At 39.3% G+C, this 16,523-nt stretch overlaps 1 protein-coding gene across 7 annotated transcripts in view; it reads left to right on the forward strand.

Moving 5' to 3' along the window:
* The first annotated feature begins 3,809 nt into the window (after positions 1 to 3,809).
* elna (elastin a) overlaps positions 3,810 to 16,523 on the forward strand; it is a 36,061-nt gene continuing 23,347 nt past the window's right edge. For all 7 annotated transcript variants that reach the window (XM_076734387.1, XM_076734384.1, XM_076734383.1 and 4 more), the window contains exons 1-5: positions 3,810 to 4,086; positions 13,895 to 13,948; positions 15,059 to 15,106; positions 16,085 to 16,177; positions 16,458 to 16,484. In XM_076734387.1, coding sequence (XP_076590502.1) covers positions 4,011 to 4,086; positions 13,895 to 13,948; positions 15,059 to 15,106; positions 16,085 to 16,177; positions 16,458 to 16,484 — 298 coding nt within the window. In that variant the 5' untranslated portion in view covers positions 3,810 to 4,010. The remainder of the gene's footprint in view (positions 4,087 to 13,894; positions 13,949 to 15,058; positions 15,107 to 16,084; positions 16,178 to 16,457; positions 16,485 to 16,523) is intronic.

A 16,523-nucleotide genomic window follows, 5' to 3' on the forward strand; every position in this document is an offset into this window, starting at 1 on the left:
GGACATAGAAAGAAGGTTTTTTTTTTTTTTTTTGACCATTGCTTTGTGTCAGAAAATTGAAATTTAAATCCATTACGTTACCTCCCAAATTTCAAAGCAGACCAGTAGACTCTAGGTCTTTTCAGCAGCTTCACCAAATCAGTCTGTTTTCTTAAATACGGTTTTGGTGCAATGCTATTGTCTGTGGGACCAGGTTATTTTAATATTATACTGGAATATTGCAACTGACTTGAATTGCAAGGCGGATCATAAATTGGTTACTGAATTGGGGAAACTCAGTCATTACATTTTAGAGCATAGAAGTAGTTTGTCTGTTAGTAATTAAAGCCTCCAGTTCCTTGGAATTTAATATACTTCTACCTCAGTGAGTTGATATGGTTTCTGGCGTTGAGCTCAAAAGTTGTCTTCACAGACTTAATTTCCCTTCTACCAAAGCCAAACGTACTTGCCAACTGTGCCTGCAGATGCAGAGCCATTAAAGCATGGGTCTTTTGTAATCTTTGGTTGTCTCCAAGAGAGAACTAAGGATGCCTGCATGTTCTGGCATGTTGGGCAGTGTAATGTGACAAAGACACAAAGAAGGTCCAAACTGTCCTAGAGATTTAGGTACATGAAGCCAGTCATCCTCTTGATTTCCATGTTTTCAGGCTCATAACCAAGGGCTATGATTGGCCAATGACCTTGGACTGGTGAAAGAATGACCTAGATTTTATTTATTAACTGCACATTTACATAGCAGCTAAATTTGTCTGTGAGCCCAGATACTTCTGCTTCTACAGTAACACTGTCACTGTGGAATACATGAAATGCCATAATCTTAATTTAAAAACAAAAGATACTTTAAGATAACCTCTGTTGCTGTGTACAGTTAAATGAATTATATTGAATTAAGGCTTTAACATGTTTTTCAATGGTACACTGGTTAATTGACAATATGCAACACTTTGTTGAGCTATCACAGCAACATAATTGCTATAAAGAACCCACAGTTTGTAGTATAATTAATAACAGTGAGTTCTGTGTGACCTCTCATCATCCTTCACCAAAGTCTATGTTTAATCTCAGCCTTTTTGGCAAAAACACCATTCAACTCAGCCCAAAGGAGACGTACCAGACATGAGCTAAAATAGACATTTAGGCTTGCAAATAAATGGAGAAAAACACCACTCTCATCCAGAATACACTTTTGCTTCCCAAACAGACTAGTCAGCTGGGGCTTTTGGTCTTAAATCAAACATGGAAAGAATAGTACCATGCAGGATACAGCATTAGGTCAGTGTCCTCCTGATGTTTGTAACTAATGATTTACCGTAAATAATCATAGGGGCTGAAAGCACTTCAGATGTTTCTTTGTTATTAACTGTAATAGATTTCTTGGACTTAATCAGTGTGGGTTTGTCATGTATCTGATAAATTTGCTGAGAAAAACAGATGTTTCACACATTGAAATCATCTTTACATACTTTGTCATATTTTATATATTTTACATACTTAGTTATATTTTCAAAATTGCTGCTATTCTATGTTTATATGCTTAGTTGTGTTATTTAAGAAGACTCTTCTCTCTTAGTTTTCATTCTATGTTTAAGTGTATTGTTTAACCTGCTGCTGCAACAGAAGAATTTCCCAAATTGGGATTAATAAAGTTTAGTCTAAGTCTAAGTCTAAGTTCCTGTATGAATGGTGGAGGAATATTGTGAGCAGTTATGTGATACCATTGGCTATTAATGGCGTCATTGTGCACGCTGTCAAATCGCAGGTGTGCCCTGAGCGAAGCAAAGCAAAATGAAATAGCCTAAAATCGAAATAATTCAGTGCACTTGAGTACAAGAACTTTTTGAGAGGAACAATAATAATTAAACTGCCACCTGACATTTTGATCACATAGTCTAGTCAGTTAGACCCTTATGTTTTCCATGATTTAGGTTCAGTCAGATTATGCTTGGCATTGTTTTTTGCAGTGCCTCAGTATGTGGTAGAAACAAAGTGATTTTCCCACTGCCATTAAAAATGACTTATATTTGATTAGCTTAAATAACTTGGATAATAATAGTAGTATGCTGTACATCAGTCTCTTAAAGTGTGTTAACAATAAATGTAAAGAAAAAAAAAAAATTGTATGAATAATTAATTGTATAAATGTAAGTTACAAGAGAAAGATATTTGTTCTGTACTAAACATATTGATGCATTGGCTTGAATAGATTGTTTCTTGAAAGAAAAATGCAAGTTTTTCCATTGCTGTATGACTGTTTCATAATTCAAGTGAAAATGTGTTTTGCATTCAGTCTGAACAAACCTTAAACAGCTGATATTGTTGGGAGGCCTGACTGAACTTAAAGGAAATCAGCATGAGGGAATATGAACAGTAATGGTGGACGTCACTACTATGAAGGATACTGTGTGTCTTGGAAAGCAGAAGCCATTAGCATGTGTGCAATAGCCCAGTCTGTCAGGTTTGTGTCTGAGAGAGTAATGACTCGGGCTATAGCTCTTGCCAGTAAAAAGTACCTCTGCTCAACCTCTTCTCCTTGAAATCCCAAAAATGTGTCCCAGGGCTGAGCAAAAAGATGGACAATGACAGTCTTGTCAGTGCTGAGGTGTTTCCAAAATAATGGCTAGACATGTTAAGCCAAGATGAATCTGCACTAACAGGTGTCCCATTAGTGGAAGAACTCCAGTGAAAATCACCTATTGACACAAACGCTGTGAAGCAGCTAATCGGTCAAGCATTTGCAAAGTTGTTTTAAAGTGATTTGTTGATATTATATTTGGTAAATAAAGAGGGGCCTTGAAACATACATTAGCAAGGCTTTTTGTAGCAGTGCATGAAACGGCCTTTGTCAGAATGGGATGATGCTCTGCCAAAAATGTTTACCCACATGAAAATGAAGGTCCAATCGTCTGTTTTGGTCTGATGATACAGGTGAACTCTGGTGTACATGTATGAGCAGGAAAGAGGAGGATCCCTCACCACAATGCTGAATCTAACTTTGGAAACCCATTAAAGAATTATGGGAGCCATATGCAGGATTGGTGATCTCTACTCTGAAGTTAGAGGCACGCTGGCTGTGAAGAAAGTGTGTGGTTTTTGACAGGGGTCAAGTCTATCAGCCCCTGTTCACAAATGCAGAGTTCCAGCAGTCATTAAAGCCCTCTAAAGATGAGAGTGTGTTGAGGTTTGTCCTTGCTCTGTGTCTGATCTCTGTTACAAGACTGACAATGACGATTATCTTGATGAGTTGTCTGAGAGACTGCACAGTCTAGCAGCCTGATGTTTCCCGGCTTCTTTGCTCTCTGTCATCTCTGTGTGATGCCGACAGTTTTCTCATTTCTTTACTAGAACCCCTGTAACTGGCTTCCATGCATGGATTGCCAGGCGCAGCGCACTGCTATTTCCAGCTTATTCATGCAGCCTTGTTCTGATATTTTGTGGACACATGCTGATCGTTGCCGTCTTCTTTTTCTTCTGCCTGAAAGGGTTCTGGATCACTTGCTTAAGAGAAACAGTGAAAATAAGGTTACTGCTTGTGTTGAAAGCCAACCAGCTGAAAACTAGAGCCATAGAGAACAGGTAATTATCTGGGTATGTTGTTTGCTCTTCCTCAGTCTCTCTCTTGACTCTTATAGATAAGTACGCTCAGTATCCATGCAAATGCTTGGCAGACAGTTCAATTCCTTCTGGATGGAAGGGGGGGGGGTTTCTCTCTCTCTCTTGCTCTCTCTTTCTGTGTGTGTGTGTGTCTCTTTCCCTCACTTTTGCTGGCAGCAGCGTCTGTACTGTTGGCAGGAGTGACCAGAATAAAAACAGCAACACCAGACATAGAGGAGGAAAAAAGCAAAGTGATCCATTGAACTAGAGTCTTTGCCCTCTCTTGATTACGTTGAGTCCCATATCTTTTCCCTTTTTTCACCTTTTTCTCCATTCTTTAAGACATCGGGCTTGTGGTAATTAGTTAGAAGAGAGTAAAACCAGCTGATCGGGAGAGGGGTGGTGCATTTTGGAGCGAGATGGCTAACAGAAACATTCTGTTGCTCTTCTGTGGACTCTTCCTCTTAGCACTGATTCAGCCCTCTCTTCAAGGAGGTAAGTGTGTGCTAGAGGTGAGCTTAGCCGTGATCTTTGCTGCATCAATCACAGCCTTAGAACAGGTGCAATTTTTTTGTCTATGTCTCTCAGAGACCTAAAACTGAACATCTAATAATTAAAAGCTTCGCTGATGCCTATTAGGTATAAAGTATCAGGGAGTACATTCACTTATTTTACTTGAAACCTTTTATATAACATGTGACTATGTATTATTTATCTGTTGCAGTTGACATTTGTGCAATAATAGTAGTGTTTAGTGCAAACTTTGATTCAGTCATTTGGAGGTGTAATTTAACAACATTTCTGCAATTGCATTACTGTGTTTCTCTGTTTAGGTGATTGAAATACCTTGACATTGTAAAGCTCCCATTCATGAAATTAAAGATTGTTTAGCCTGGCTCCACTTACAGAATCCCTGAATCGTGGTCTTCCATCACACTACTATTGAAGAAGACACCATAATAAATAGGAAGGAAGTTGCTCTTTGCATCATATAGATTAGTACTGTCTGGAGCTTGACTCGATGTTTGTGTACCATGGCTTATGGCAAAACTCTCCATCATAACTTAATAACTAGAGCGGCACTCTGAGAGCGCAGACCTCCACCATGGCCAATAGACCACTCTTGTATGATATGCAAATTTGCGTTGTTACAGTTGTGGTGTTGTTACAGTTGTACTGGTTGTACCATGAAACCACTGTTCCTGAGTCTTTATGAAGTTTGAACAGCTATTTGTTTAGGCTACCTCAGAGGATAACTGGTACCCATGATTGTGGATAGTGATATGGGGTCATCGTAGTTCTATTTGCTATTTATTTTCCACTATTGAACTTTACTACCATCTACTGGATTTTAAGATGTACCGCATTTTTTTCCCGCTAAGGCTAAATGCCCCAGTTTGCATGTTCATTAAAGTGAAAAATAATTTGTGTCTACCCCATGATTCAGATCTGTTCCAAAATTTAATGGCCCCTTCCTTGGCCCATGTTACACCCTTCCACCAAGTTTCATGAGAATTGGACAAGTACTTTGTCCATAATCCTGCTGAAAAACTACCAAAATCAAAAATATGACCTCCTTGGCAGAGGTAATAATGCTGCCCATCATATCATTAGTGTGTGTGTGCAATCTAAGATTAAATTCTTAACCGAGCAACCATCCATTTTTGTTAAAATTAAAAATTACTTTGAGCATTTCCAAAGTTAAAATACAGCAGAGACACATGTATGCATACATTGTGTATGTTTACATGGCTGCAGACCTTATTCGATAACATGTCAGTGAAGGTTCCAGCTGGTCTCTCTTTCCACTTAGTGAAATCACATAGTGTAAATTCACTCCTGATGGACTCCCAGGTGGAGAGACAGTGTATGTGGGTTTCACCTTAACAGCTTTGACTGGGTCTGCTCTTGTTGGAGGACGGTTTGGCACAGAATGAGGCGGCAGCATGCAGATTTCAGATATTAGCTTCATCTTCCCTGTATGAGTTTGGGTTAGAGAGAGAGGTTGTGAGCATGCCTTTCCTCCCACTTTCATTCAACCTGTGAGTTTCCCTTTTCTCCCTTTCGGCATTGCTTTGATTCAGTTCTTGGTTTGTGTTTTGGCTAAGATTCTCTGAGCTATTCAGTCCACAACTGGAAAACATGTTTAGCATCTGGGCCTGCATATGCTGGAGTCATGTCAATGGCTAGTTGTATTTATTTGCTTAAAAGTCACAGCTGTTTATGTTCCTTATCTTCCAGTATCCAAGTGTCCCTTCAGATGAAGTATGTTCAGATTGTTAGATTCCTAAAAGGAATATTTTGTCCATATAAAGTCTCATTTTCCCAGCTGCTTTGTTCGCCCCCTTTAATATGATCCTATTGACAAAGTCTACCAAGTCTGTTTCTGTCAGGTCATAGATTGTATCATCTAAAAATTTATTTGCCCTTCTTCCCTCAGTCTCCTAGCACATTTGTCTTTCTAGCTAAATTTTTTTTGTGCCAGCCACATTTCAGTTGAGATTTGAGGTGCATTCAGGCAAAATATATAGCAGGTAAAGGAGCCAACAAATATCAACATTGGCTTAGCAGCACAACTTTGATCTCAAGTGAGTGTTGAATCCATCTATATCAAACCTTTCTGTGGCGCTCAAACTAGTTCCATCTGTGTCGGTGCACTCTAACTTGGAATACAAATTCTCAACATGGTCCAAGGGTAAATTATCTGTCAGTAACATGAACCTCATTAACACCCAATCCACTCATTAAATGCCGCTGCACAGAAAACGCCTCTTATACTTGCGAAATTCACCTCTTGAATTATGATGGAGTGCAAAGCCTGTCTGAATGTTTTCCATCGACAAGTGTAAATGAGTTACAGTCCTAGAGGAAACATCTGGGAAGGAGTTTGTTAATAAATATGCCCCCTGTCATGTTACCCTGTGACCTTGTACAGGTACTGTAGGATGTTTGTTGGTTCTCCCTTGTATGATGGAGGAGGCAGATTTTACATTATACAGACAAACAACATCTGTCACATGGATACAGCGAGCTGGATGTTATTCTTATCAAAATAAATTGGTGTTGACGCAGCTTGGTCTCAGTGGCCTCTGTTTTTTATTGCCACATTTGATAACTGCATCAAACCTAGGTTTAGCCATTGATGAGATTATTTGAATGCATTTCTTAACATAGGAATTTAATCAATCTTATACCACATTTTCCTAATAAAAGGAAGAAGGAACAGCTCATGAGGTGCAAACTTGCCTTTTTTTAAATTTACTTTTACATTGGAAATGCCCAGAGTAATTCAAGTGTGTCATATATCAGTTTCTTACTTTGACATAAAATATGTTGTACTCCTCCAGACAACCTTACTGGTGGACTTTTGCCAAAGTCATTAGTTTGGCTTTTATGACGGACGCAGTTAATAGCACAATTCTGACGAGCAGAGGCCAGTGGGAGATGAAGAAGGAAAAATAGCTGCTCTGTTCTTTCACAGTCTCCAAAGCATTAAAGAGGTTGTATGCTGCTGGAAACCAGCTTGCCTCATTTGGTATTGGCCAGGTTCAGCTCTGAGACTGCAGTGGAATTTAATGCATTAATCAGTGACAATCGCCTGGCTGTAGGTGAAGTTAAATGAAATCAGTGCAGATTGGATGGCATTCCATGGCTGATGAACCACTGATGAATTACAGCACTATCCCAGCATTGCTGGTAGATAACCAAACTGATTGTCTTGATTCCCCAAGCAAGTGGTGCTTCAGGCTTTATTGGGAGTGTGTGTTATGGACACCTCTCTCGCTCTAATCCCACTTCTGGCGAGGTTGAGTGCCAACCACAGCATACTGGATTAATGTGACACATAGGCATCCCAGTGCTCAACAACTCTGCACCGCAATTAAAGAAATAGATCATTTGAAGTGCCGTCAGAGCAAGATACATGAGTTTTTCTTCAGTGAGGTTTTTGCTCGATTGCTTTAGCTTCTTTAATGCTGGGCCCACAAAGGCATTTTAATTTGTTGATGTTGAGGTCTTTGGTGTAATTTACAGTAAAGTGACCTCATTCAGTACTCATTTGAGAAGGAGCCTTTGGGTTACAGGCACTGACTGACCAGGGTTTGCTATTGTGAAAGAACTGTTCCATGTATTCATGTCTTACTCTGGCATGTGTCCTGGGAAAGTGTGAAGTGATTGGAGAATTCCATCCACAGTTTGCAGTTTTACATCAAAGCATGTTGCCTGGCCTGGAAGTCACTTTCTGCATCAAAGCCAGAAACAATTACATTTTGGCCAATAGGTTTTCCTATCGCCATTTTTACTGTAAGTCCTGTTAAAGAGAATTGTAGGGATCAGACTAGAGATTTGGGATGGATGAGTTGATTTAATAGACGCATAATTCAAAAGGACTGCACTGCAAATGTCTAGGGTACAACTCCTTAGCACTATACACATCATTTTTTACTATCGGTAGTCTTACCTCTGTAATCGTGATGGACTCTTTAATGCAATCCAATTCCTTCATAAATGGATGACTGATTTGCGATCCAATGTTATTATGACTCAAAGGCCTACAGGTTTCTCAATGACATCACCCTTACATGTGTAGATACAGCATGTACACAATTACTGAGAGAGAGTCCTCACCATTGCTAGAAACTCATATCAGTTGATAATTTGTTTAGCTCTTACTCTTTGGTTCTGTATAAATGCCAGTCCTAGCATCTCCCAGAGAGATGTTTGGTCTGCAGTCAACCAGTGCCAAGTCTTCAACAAAGAACCACATTAACTCAGATGATTCATTCCAGCCACTCTGCAAGCAGCCCTCACCAGACTGTTAGTTGCTGGGAGCAGTCTCACTAGGCCAGCAATCTGAAATGGCTCCTGTCAGGAATGTTTTCATCTTGACCCACTGCTGCCGACTGATGTCCAGGCTCTTCTAGCTTTACAAACAACGTGAACACATTAGTATAAGAATTTTTTTATACATACATGAAATCTATTACTGATGAACTGAAACGATGGTAATAAAATGAAATTTGGATGAAACACATTACGTCAATGTTGTGTATGTTGTGTTGTATTACTTTCAGTGCACTTTCTTTGTGGGAGAGGGTGGGAGTAAACATGGCACCTCTAGGCCATTTGCATCAATATGTTGGTCTAAACCAAACAAAACTGCATGTCTGTAACTGTTTTGTTGGGTTTTTAGCAGCACAAGCACTGGAAAACATGTTCAGTTCCCCCACACACTCAGTAAAATGTCTGCAGACTGGACTGGACAGATCATGAAGGTTCTGTTCTCTTTCACATAAATCATAGATTTTATTCTTTCCTTGTTCAGCTGTGTAAAGCAGAAAAAATGTCAATATCTTCATAAATCTGATTGATGATTCATCACGCAGTACATCTATGTTATCTTTATTATCTTTTTTTTTTTTTTGGAAAGAGGTTAAGTTGGAGGAAAAACAAAGAGACAGTCCATTTTATTTGGTCTGACACTTCACATTTGATGGATGTTTTATACAGAGGCATGAGAAATGCAAGGCAAATGAAATTGTTGAAATTATATAAACAATAAATAGTAGATGTAGCCCTTCATGGTTCTTTTGACATTTCACCTGTAACTGTGCCAGTTCTACTGTTTGATATGACCACATAAATTAGGTCCTGGAATGGAGTTATGATGTGAACTGTTTGTTCCACTAGCTTTTTGTGATTTCACGTGGCTGATGGTTCTTCAGCCATGGCTTATTCTTTCATTGTACTCAGCTCTAAAATACTTCTACAGCAGAATTCCCAGCTGTCACAAAACCCTCTTTTTAGTTTCAAAGACATGTCTTTCCTAATCCTGTAATGATTCCTGTCAGCTTCCAGTGGGAGGGCTTTGGCCAAGATACCCAATGGCAGGCAATTAAACAATGACAAAATTCAAATCAGGTCTTCTTAGTCATTGGAATATTGGCATCTATGGCACCTCGAACTGATGTTCTACTTCAGAAAAGTGTCATAGAGACAAAGCTGGCAAGTATAGAAAAGGAAGGTGAAGTGCAAGAATAAGTTGGATTTTCACATTTAATGTTACGTTCTGTGATGCTCCCCACTTTCCTCCTCCACCCTCCAACATGCTGTGGAAAATAGACAGTGCAAGGGGTACTGATAGTAGGCCAGCTGTCACATGTCTGATAACGGGAGACGTAAGGGTGCCAGGAACCACAGTGTTTGCTTCACTGCACTGTTGCTGTGGGTTGCAGTATGAGAGCTTTCCATGAAGAGAGAACCAAACCCCCTCTTGTGGGACAGTGGTTTTGGATCCGTCTGAACACAGCAAACAGTTGTTAGCTTGCCAAGACATTTTTTTATTTTATTCAAAGTGATGGAAATAGTGGTGCAGATTTGTGTAAACGTCAAGTGGCTGAAGTGGTGTAAACACATTTCTTTAGGACTTCCCAAACTACACGGAGTGCAGCACTGTGATCATTAATGGTAATGGTCCTGTAAGTCTTTTGTAAAGGACAGGGAATGCTGTAATGAACTTTTATGAGATTGCATGTGTGAGTGTAGTGTACGTGCTCACATGAGTTGGTTTTGCATGCCTACTGTAAGGATCCTGTAAATTGTTTTCTCTTAGGCATTTAATTAGTTAGTAAATGGCCAATTATTGAGCAGCCATTGCTCAGGGTCATGGAAATGTCACATTACTCACTAGCTTGTTGTAAATGAGGTAAAGCTAAACTCTTTCAAGTCACAAAGAGCAATTGTAAAAACTGTCATTAACATGGGAGGTACTACGGAAAAACCCGTCATTGGCTTTGGTTTTATTTAATAACAAAACAAGTTCTGACTTACAATTTCCTCACTTCTATTCAGTCATTATTTGTGAGCTCAATAACCCACGTCCCCCATAAAGTGAAGTGCTTTAAGCCAGTATAAATTTTCCACATAGACTGTAATTTGTGTATAGATTCATGAATCATACTCATATTTCCTTTCTCAGTGCTGTATCACCAGTTTTGATGCTCAGGCAAAATATGAAATAAATTATCTTGCCAACTAAACAGTTGATAAACATGTCACTTCCTACTTTCTGGGCCTACACTCAAAACATGACATGATGCAAAAGTAAACATACAAAGCGCTGGACACGGTCCTGTCCACCTGTTAGCTTGGTCTGGTGGACTACGTCATTTTATCAAAATTCAAAACAAGGGGAATTTGAGACAACAAAACACTTGCATGCACATATGTTGTGTATGAAGATGATTTTTATCTAAGCCTTTGAGCTTTTCACACATTGTTCTCTTTGTGTTGTATAAGTATAAATTTGAGTCCTCTGGAAACTGAATTCTGATTGTGACATTTCTAATGCAATGGGGCTGCCTAGTTAGATTTGGGATTTGCTAATGATTTGAAAGTGTCTTAGTGCTGATAAGCTTTTCCCTCATGAAAAGTCCACCCTGACACACTTTTGAGTTGTTAAAAAAACATATTGCTGTTATACTTATTTCGAATTGCAGGACTCATGTTATTTGGTGGAGTATTTTAACCCTAACCCAAAATGGGCCCCTCTTGTGTTGGCAAAAAGGGACACTAATTCCAACCTATCAGTAACCCATGTGAAACACATATGAGCATTTTGACAGGGAAATAATTTCTACAATAGGCCCAATACTTGGTCTAGGTGTACGCTGTGATTGACATAAAGACTTTTCAGGTAGTGTCAGTGTGTCACTCCCAGATTGTACCTGACATGTCTGTTTGGCGTATTTCCCTGTTGCTTCCCAGCTGCATTCCTAGCTTACTGACACCCTGTCAACTGTGAGCCCCCCAGTTGGACCATGTTCAACTGCAAAGTGGACTGATGATAAATTCAAATCACTCTCAGGATTCCTCTGAGTCCACGTACATCATCACCCTCTAAATGCACTCTGAGTAACGCTGGGGTCAGACCACAACAATATAATAATTATTTTTTTATAATTGTATCTGAATGCTGTAATAGGCCATAATTTATTGTTGCTTTTGTCTTTCCTTTTCCACATTGTCCATCTTAACAAGTTGTAAAATTCTCTCACATTTCTTTCTGTGGTCCAGGGGAATGAACCTGCCCCAAGCTGAATAGTACAGTGTTAAATAATGGCTTGCCATTTGTCATCTTGAAGTTTATTAAGTTTGTACACATAAGGCTGTGTTTGACATTCTTACTTTGTTATCTTTCAATAGATGAGCCATTGTTTCAGCAAAGTCAGATCACTAATACTGCACTGCACTACACTACATGGTAATACATTTCAAATCTTCTTTCCCAGGGTTTCTATAAACCAACATTAATCATATCACAAACACTCAGGGCAAACTCTTGACTGGAGTCAACTGTGAAATAAATTCTGCCTCATCTAATCCCTTGTGCTCTGCAAGTCAGTGTTGTCCTTCACACACATTCCAGCACATTCCCATGACCTGGCTTGGTTATGCAGAACGTAAGCGTATGATGCTGATGACGATAATTGGGACAATCATGAAGAAATCGTCAAATTTATTGAGGTAGGTCAGGTCACTTGGCAGAGGTCACAGTGTGCCATATTTGGATGAATGGTTTCAGTGAACCTAATGCACTCTGTGAAAGTTGCACAGTAGCATGATGGGATTCTAAGCAAAAGGAAAACTGGAGCAGACACACACTCCCGCTTTCCTCACTTGCAATGCCGAGACAGGAAATCCTCCTTTTGATTGTGAAATGAAGGAGCAGAATTGAGAACAATCACTGCACTCTATCATGCAGTGCCTGCACCTGAGATCTCTGCCATGAAGCCAATGGCATGGGCAAACTGACGGCGACGCACAAACACGCACATTACTCGCATTGACTTGTTTTATAATCAAATGCAGAACCCCGGAGATTATTATTTATTCCTAATTTTTAGTTTAGCCTGAAGGATTTCTCTTCAGTCAGTCCTCAGTATTACAAGGCCAAACCCCAAGAAATCTGATCAGTTCCACCATCATCCAGCTCTCAGATCTTCCCAGTCAGGATGAGTTGGAAGGCAACCTCCCTGTCATTTGTCCATTTGTTCATTCATGGAGTCATTTTTTTGTCCGAGCCAGCTTCAACCATAATTGTTCCCATTTACACTGCTGCTGAAGACGTTTCTAGATTTTAGACCTCAGTGTGTTCTTCCATTGACTGTCGCTAACTGCTCATTTTCTTAACCTCAGCGGTTCCACAGAAAGAATACTGATATTATGGCAGCACAAACCCATTAATATATTATGTCACAGCTTGTTAGTGAAAAGACCAAAGCCATCCTCAGTGCAATGTAGCAATATGCAGGCATGCTTAAACTATAGATAGATGTTTCCTTTTTGGTATTTCTCAAAGGGATGTGATGTGTCATGTATTTTCATTTGACTAGATTAGACAGTAATACCTTGTAATGTTCTTCCCCTAATGGCAACAGTGGACAGAACTCAAAGTGCAGTGTTCACACAGTATTCGCTAATAAACACATGAACACCTTTGACATGTGGTTTAAATTAATTGGCCTCCCAACACATGTAAGAGCCATTAAACATAACCATTGGGATCCTGCAGCCCCGGTCTCTACATTGCGTTGTGTTTTTAGTGATATAAACCAGGTTTTTCCCTCAAAAAATAAAACTTTGTAATTTTGGCCTTAGCTCACCGGTCCCGTTGGATTTAACTGTTAGTATTCCCAGAACAACTGCAGGATTTTTTCATCCTCCCTTTCTTTTATTTCTGTTGATATTCATTCCACACATGAGGCCACCATGTCTGGGATCCAGAACGACCATCTCAGGAGTTACTCTGGCTTGCAGCCAGAAATCAGGCAAGAAAGGAGGCTAGGGGATGCAGCTCGGGGTTAAGGGTGTCCACAGTGCTTCAGCCACTTTGTGAAAGAATGTCTCCAACTGCAATACCTCATCAGAATGAAAACTATTGGAATTTTCTCCTAATCAAGCCTATAAAGTTTTGTTTTTTCATTTTTTTGTGTTACTCAGTCTCTGGCTGGAGCTGCTATGTTCACGTTTCATTGTGCACCACATCACTGCTATGAACTGGGGCAGATGTGTATGCCAAGGACAGAGTTTGGCTGTCTGGGTCACAGATGATGAAAGTGTTTGAGAATGTTTATCTAATAAATGGGGTCATTGTGTAGAAATGCTGTTACAAGCATCGCAATAAAAAAAAAAAACAAAACAAAAAATCATTAATGTCTGAGAAGTGTTTGGCCACAACTATAACTCATGTCACATGTGTTGGTGATCAAGGATGACCTCTTGCTTTCTCTGTTGTGTGTTCCAGGTGTGTATGTACCACCTGGTGCTGGGATTGGACCAGGAACTGGATACTTTCCAGGTAACAAAGCCTCCAATGATTGCCTGGATAGTTTAATCAAAAATAATCCAGAACACAGGGACAACAAAGTCTGTTTGTCTTTAGCAGAGCTATAACAGTTAATTTATACTACTGTAGACCAGACGTGCTAAAAACTCTACTCTAGAAAATATCAGAATGCGAAGTTGAAGTAAAGGTAATGAAAATGTGCAGAAATTTAAAATCTGTTGGGAATGTCAAAAGATAAATGATAAAGAAAATATATACATATATTGCTAACTGTAATTATGGGTATAAACAACTGTAATTGACAGAGTTTTGCAATCAAATACAAACATTTCACAGTTGCCTTGATGGGTTTAGTTAGTTTAGTTTCACAGTTAATGTGCTAATTCACTCTTCTGCAAAACCCTGAAACCTAAAGTGCTCTTTGTCTTTCCCTCATGTGATACTGTGTCACATTAAAGCCTGATGTTCACGGCAATGAGATGACAACTCTCTTGAACTGATTATTGTCACATCATTATTATTATTACTGTGACGGCTCCCTGCATGTTGTACATAATGATTTGATACATATTGCTTCCTTTATTCAGATTGGAAGTGTTATTAGCATAATTCATCCCACATTAGAACACTGTCCTGATAAACATAAATATAATAAACAGTAAATGAAAAATGTTATACATGAAGTTCCTTATATTTGTAGGCAAACTGCATTTTGTTGTAACTCAGTTGTGGTGTAATTATGCTGCACTGTCAACGTCGCAGTCTCACAACAACCACAAATATAGGAGGATGAGACAGTATCCTGTGAGAATTATAAATAATTAAGCACAAATACATACGTGTGTACATGCATGGTGGGCAACATATGTCACTACTTTTATTTACTGTATGGTCACACTTAATATTAAACATTTTTGTGCGGACTGCTGCTCCATCATGATATAAAAACTTAAATGCGTGCATCTATGAAATGTCGTGTGCATTTCTGCTGTCCTTAGAGAAAGTAAAACAAATGTCAGCTGCTGTCATGAAGAATTGCTGAGCCAAAAACATGTCCATTCATACACCACTACAGGTAGGAATACCATAACTCAATACTCTGTATGATTGTTGTTTTACAAGGGGCTGGTGGAGGAGTCCCTGCGGGCTATAAACCAGCTAAAGCTGCAGGTAAGTAGGAGAGATATTTGATTTATGATTTTTTCCCCATATATAGAGTGCACTTTTAAGAATTGCCTCATCTTCATCGTAAACTGGTGCATGCACTACTGTTTCAGTGATTCGGATATGTGAAACTGTTTTTATGTAGTAAATTATATTGTGTAAAATATTTGGAAATCAGAACTAGCTGCAGAGGTTCTCATGTGAAATGTTTGCTTTAATAATGATAAGTTGAAACAACATTGCCTCCATTGGGCTTATTGCATAGCCACAGATATTCCATGTTGTGTCTGTCATTTCACACATCCGTAGCAGATACTCTCGGCTCTGCATACACAGTCCACCTTAGCAGCAGTTCCCCAACCGTAGGCAGTGTCCTGGCGAGGTATCAGCTGCCGTTTGTTGAACAAGTTTGACCCTGTCCACCTTTTTTGTTAGCTATGAGTACTAAAGCCATGACTGAAGGAAGAACTGATTTGACCTTTGAAACGAGATGCTGAGTTGAAAGTTCGTCGCGTGTTTGTAGGTTGTGTCTGAGTAACAGTGTAACATTTATGTTAACAAAAACAAGGAGAAACAGATTGCTGTAATAAAGATAAATTTGCTCTCAGCTCAGCTCTGGTTTGGTCAGATCTGAAGGAAACACATGGTGAGACTTCCTTGTCACACCACCACATGCTGAGAATAATTAAATCCTAGGGTTATTGCTGTGGCAATAAACATTGCGTTCAGGGCCAGCTACTTTTGTCAAGCTGGTTTATTGGAAGACATTTTGAGGTTTGGAAATTTGAGGCCTGTTACACATTTCTCTCATACAAACTCAGTAGTCAATGATGATGATTGTCATGATCTTAACAATTCCAACCCTAAATAATGATCATAATGACGTGACGACATGACATGAACATTGTTAGCAGATGATAAAGGTTTACAACATGAATGACAGTAGTGACCACAGTCTCACCTGTCTCTGTTTGACCCTGACAGTAGGAGGTTATGGAGGTGGAGGTCGTGGAGTGGGCCCAGGTGGTTTGGTGCCAGGAGGAGTTGGTCCTGCTGGCATTGGAGGACTGGGAGGAGGTATGAAAAGGCCTTTTTTTTTCCAACATCTTTTTTTTTTTTTTTCAATCAGTAATTGAGAACAGGCGCGAATCCTTCCTCAATAAAGAGACACACATTTGACAAAAAATCGAACTGCAGCAGTTCACCTCCCAATGTTTGAAATGGTACCTGTAACACATGAATAGGTCTCATGAAGTGACATCTCGAATCTTGACTTCATGAAAGACCAAATTAAAATGGTTGTCCAGTAAATCATTATTGAAAATGCTTATTTTTTTTTCTTGTTTTAACCCAACAGCACAAGGTGGAAAGGCCCTTAAACCAGGTCAGTTGGAACATTTATTCACATATGTTATTGTATTTT

Source organism: Chaetodon auriga, chromosome 7 (genome assembly GCF_051107435.1).
Source record: "Chaetodon auriga isolate fChaAug3 chromosome 7, fChaAug3.hap1, whole genome shotgun sequence".
Classification (NCBI taxonomy): domain Eukaryota; kingdom Metazoa; phylum Chordata; class Actinopteri; order Chaetodontiformes; family Chaetodontidae; genus Chaetodon; species Chaetodon auriga.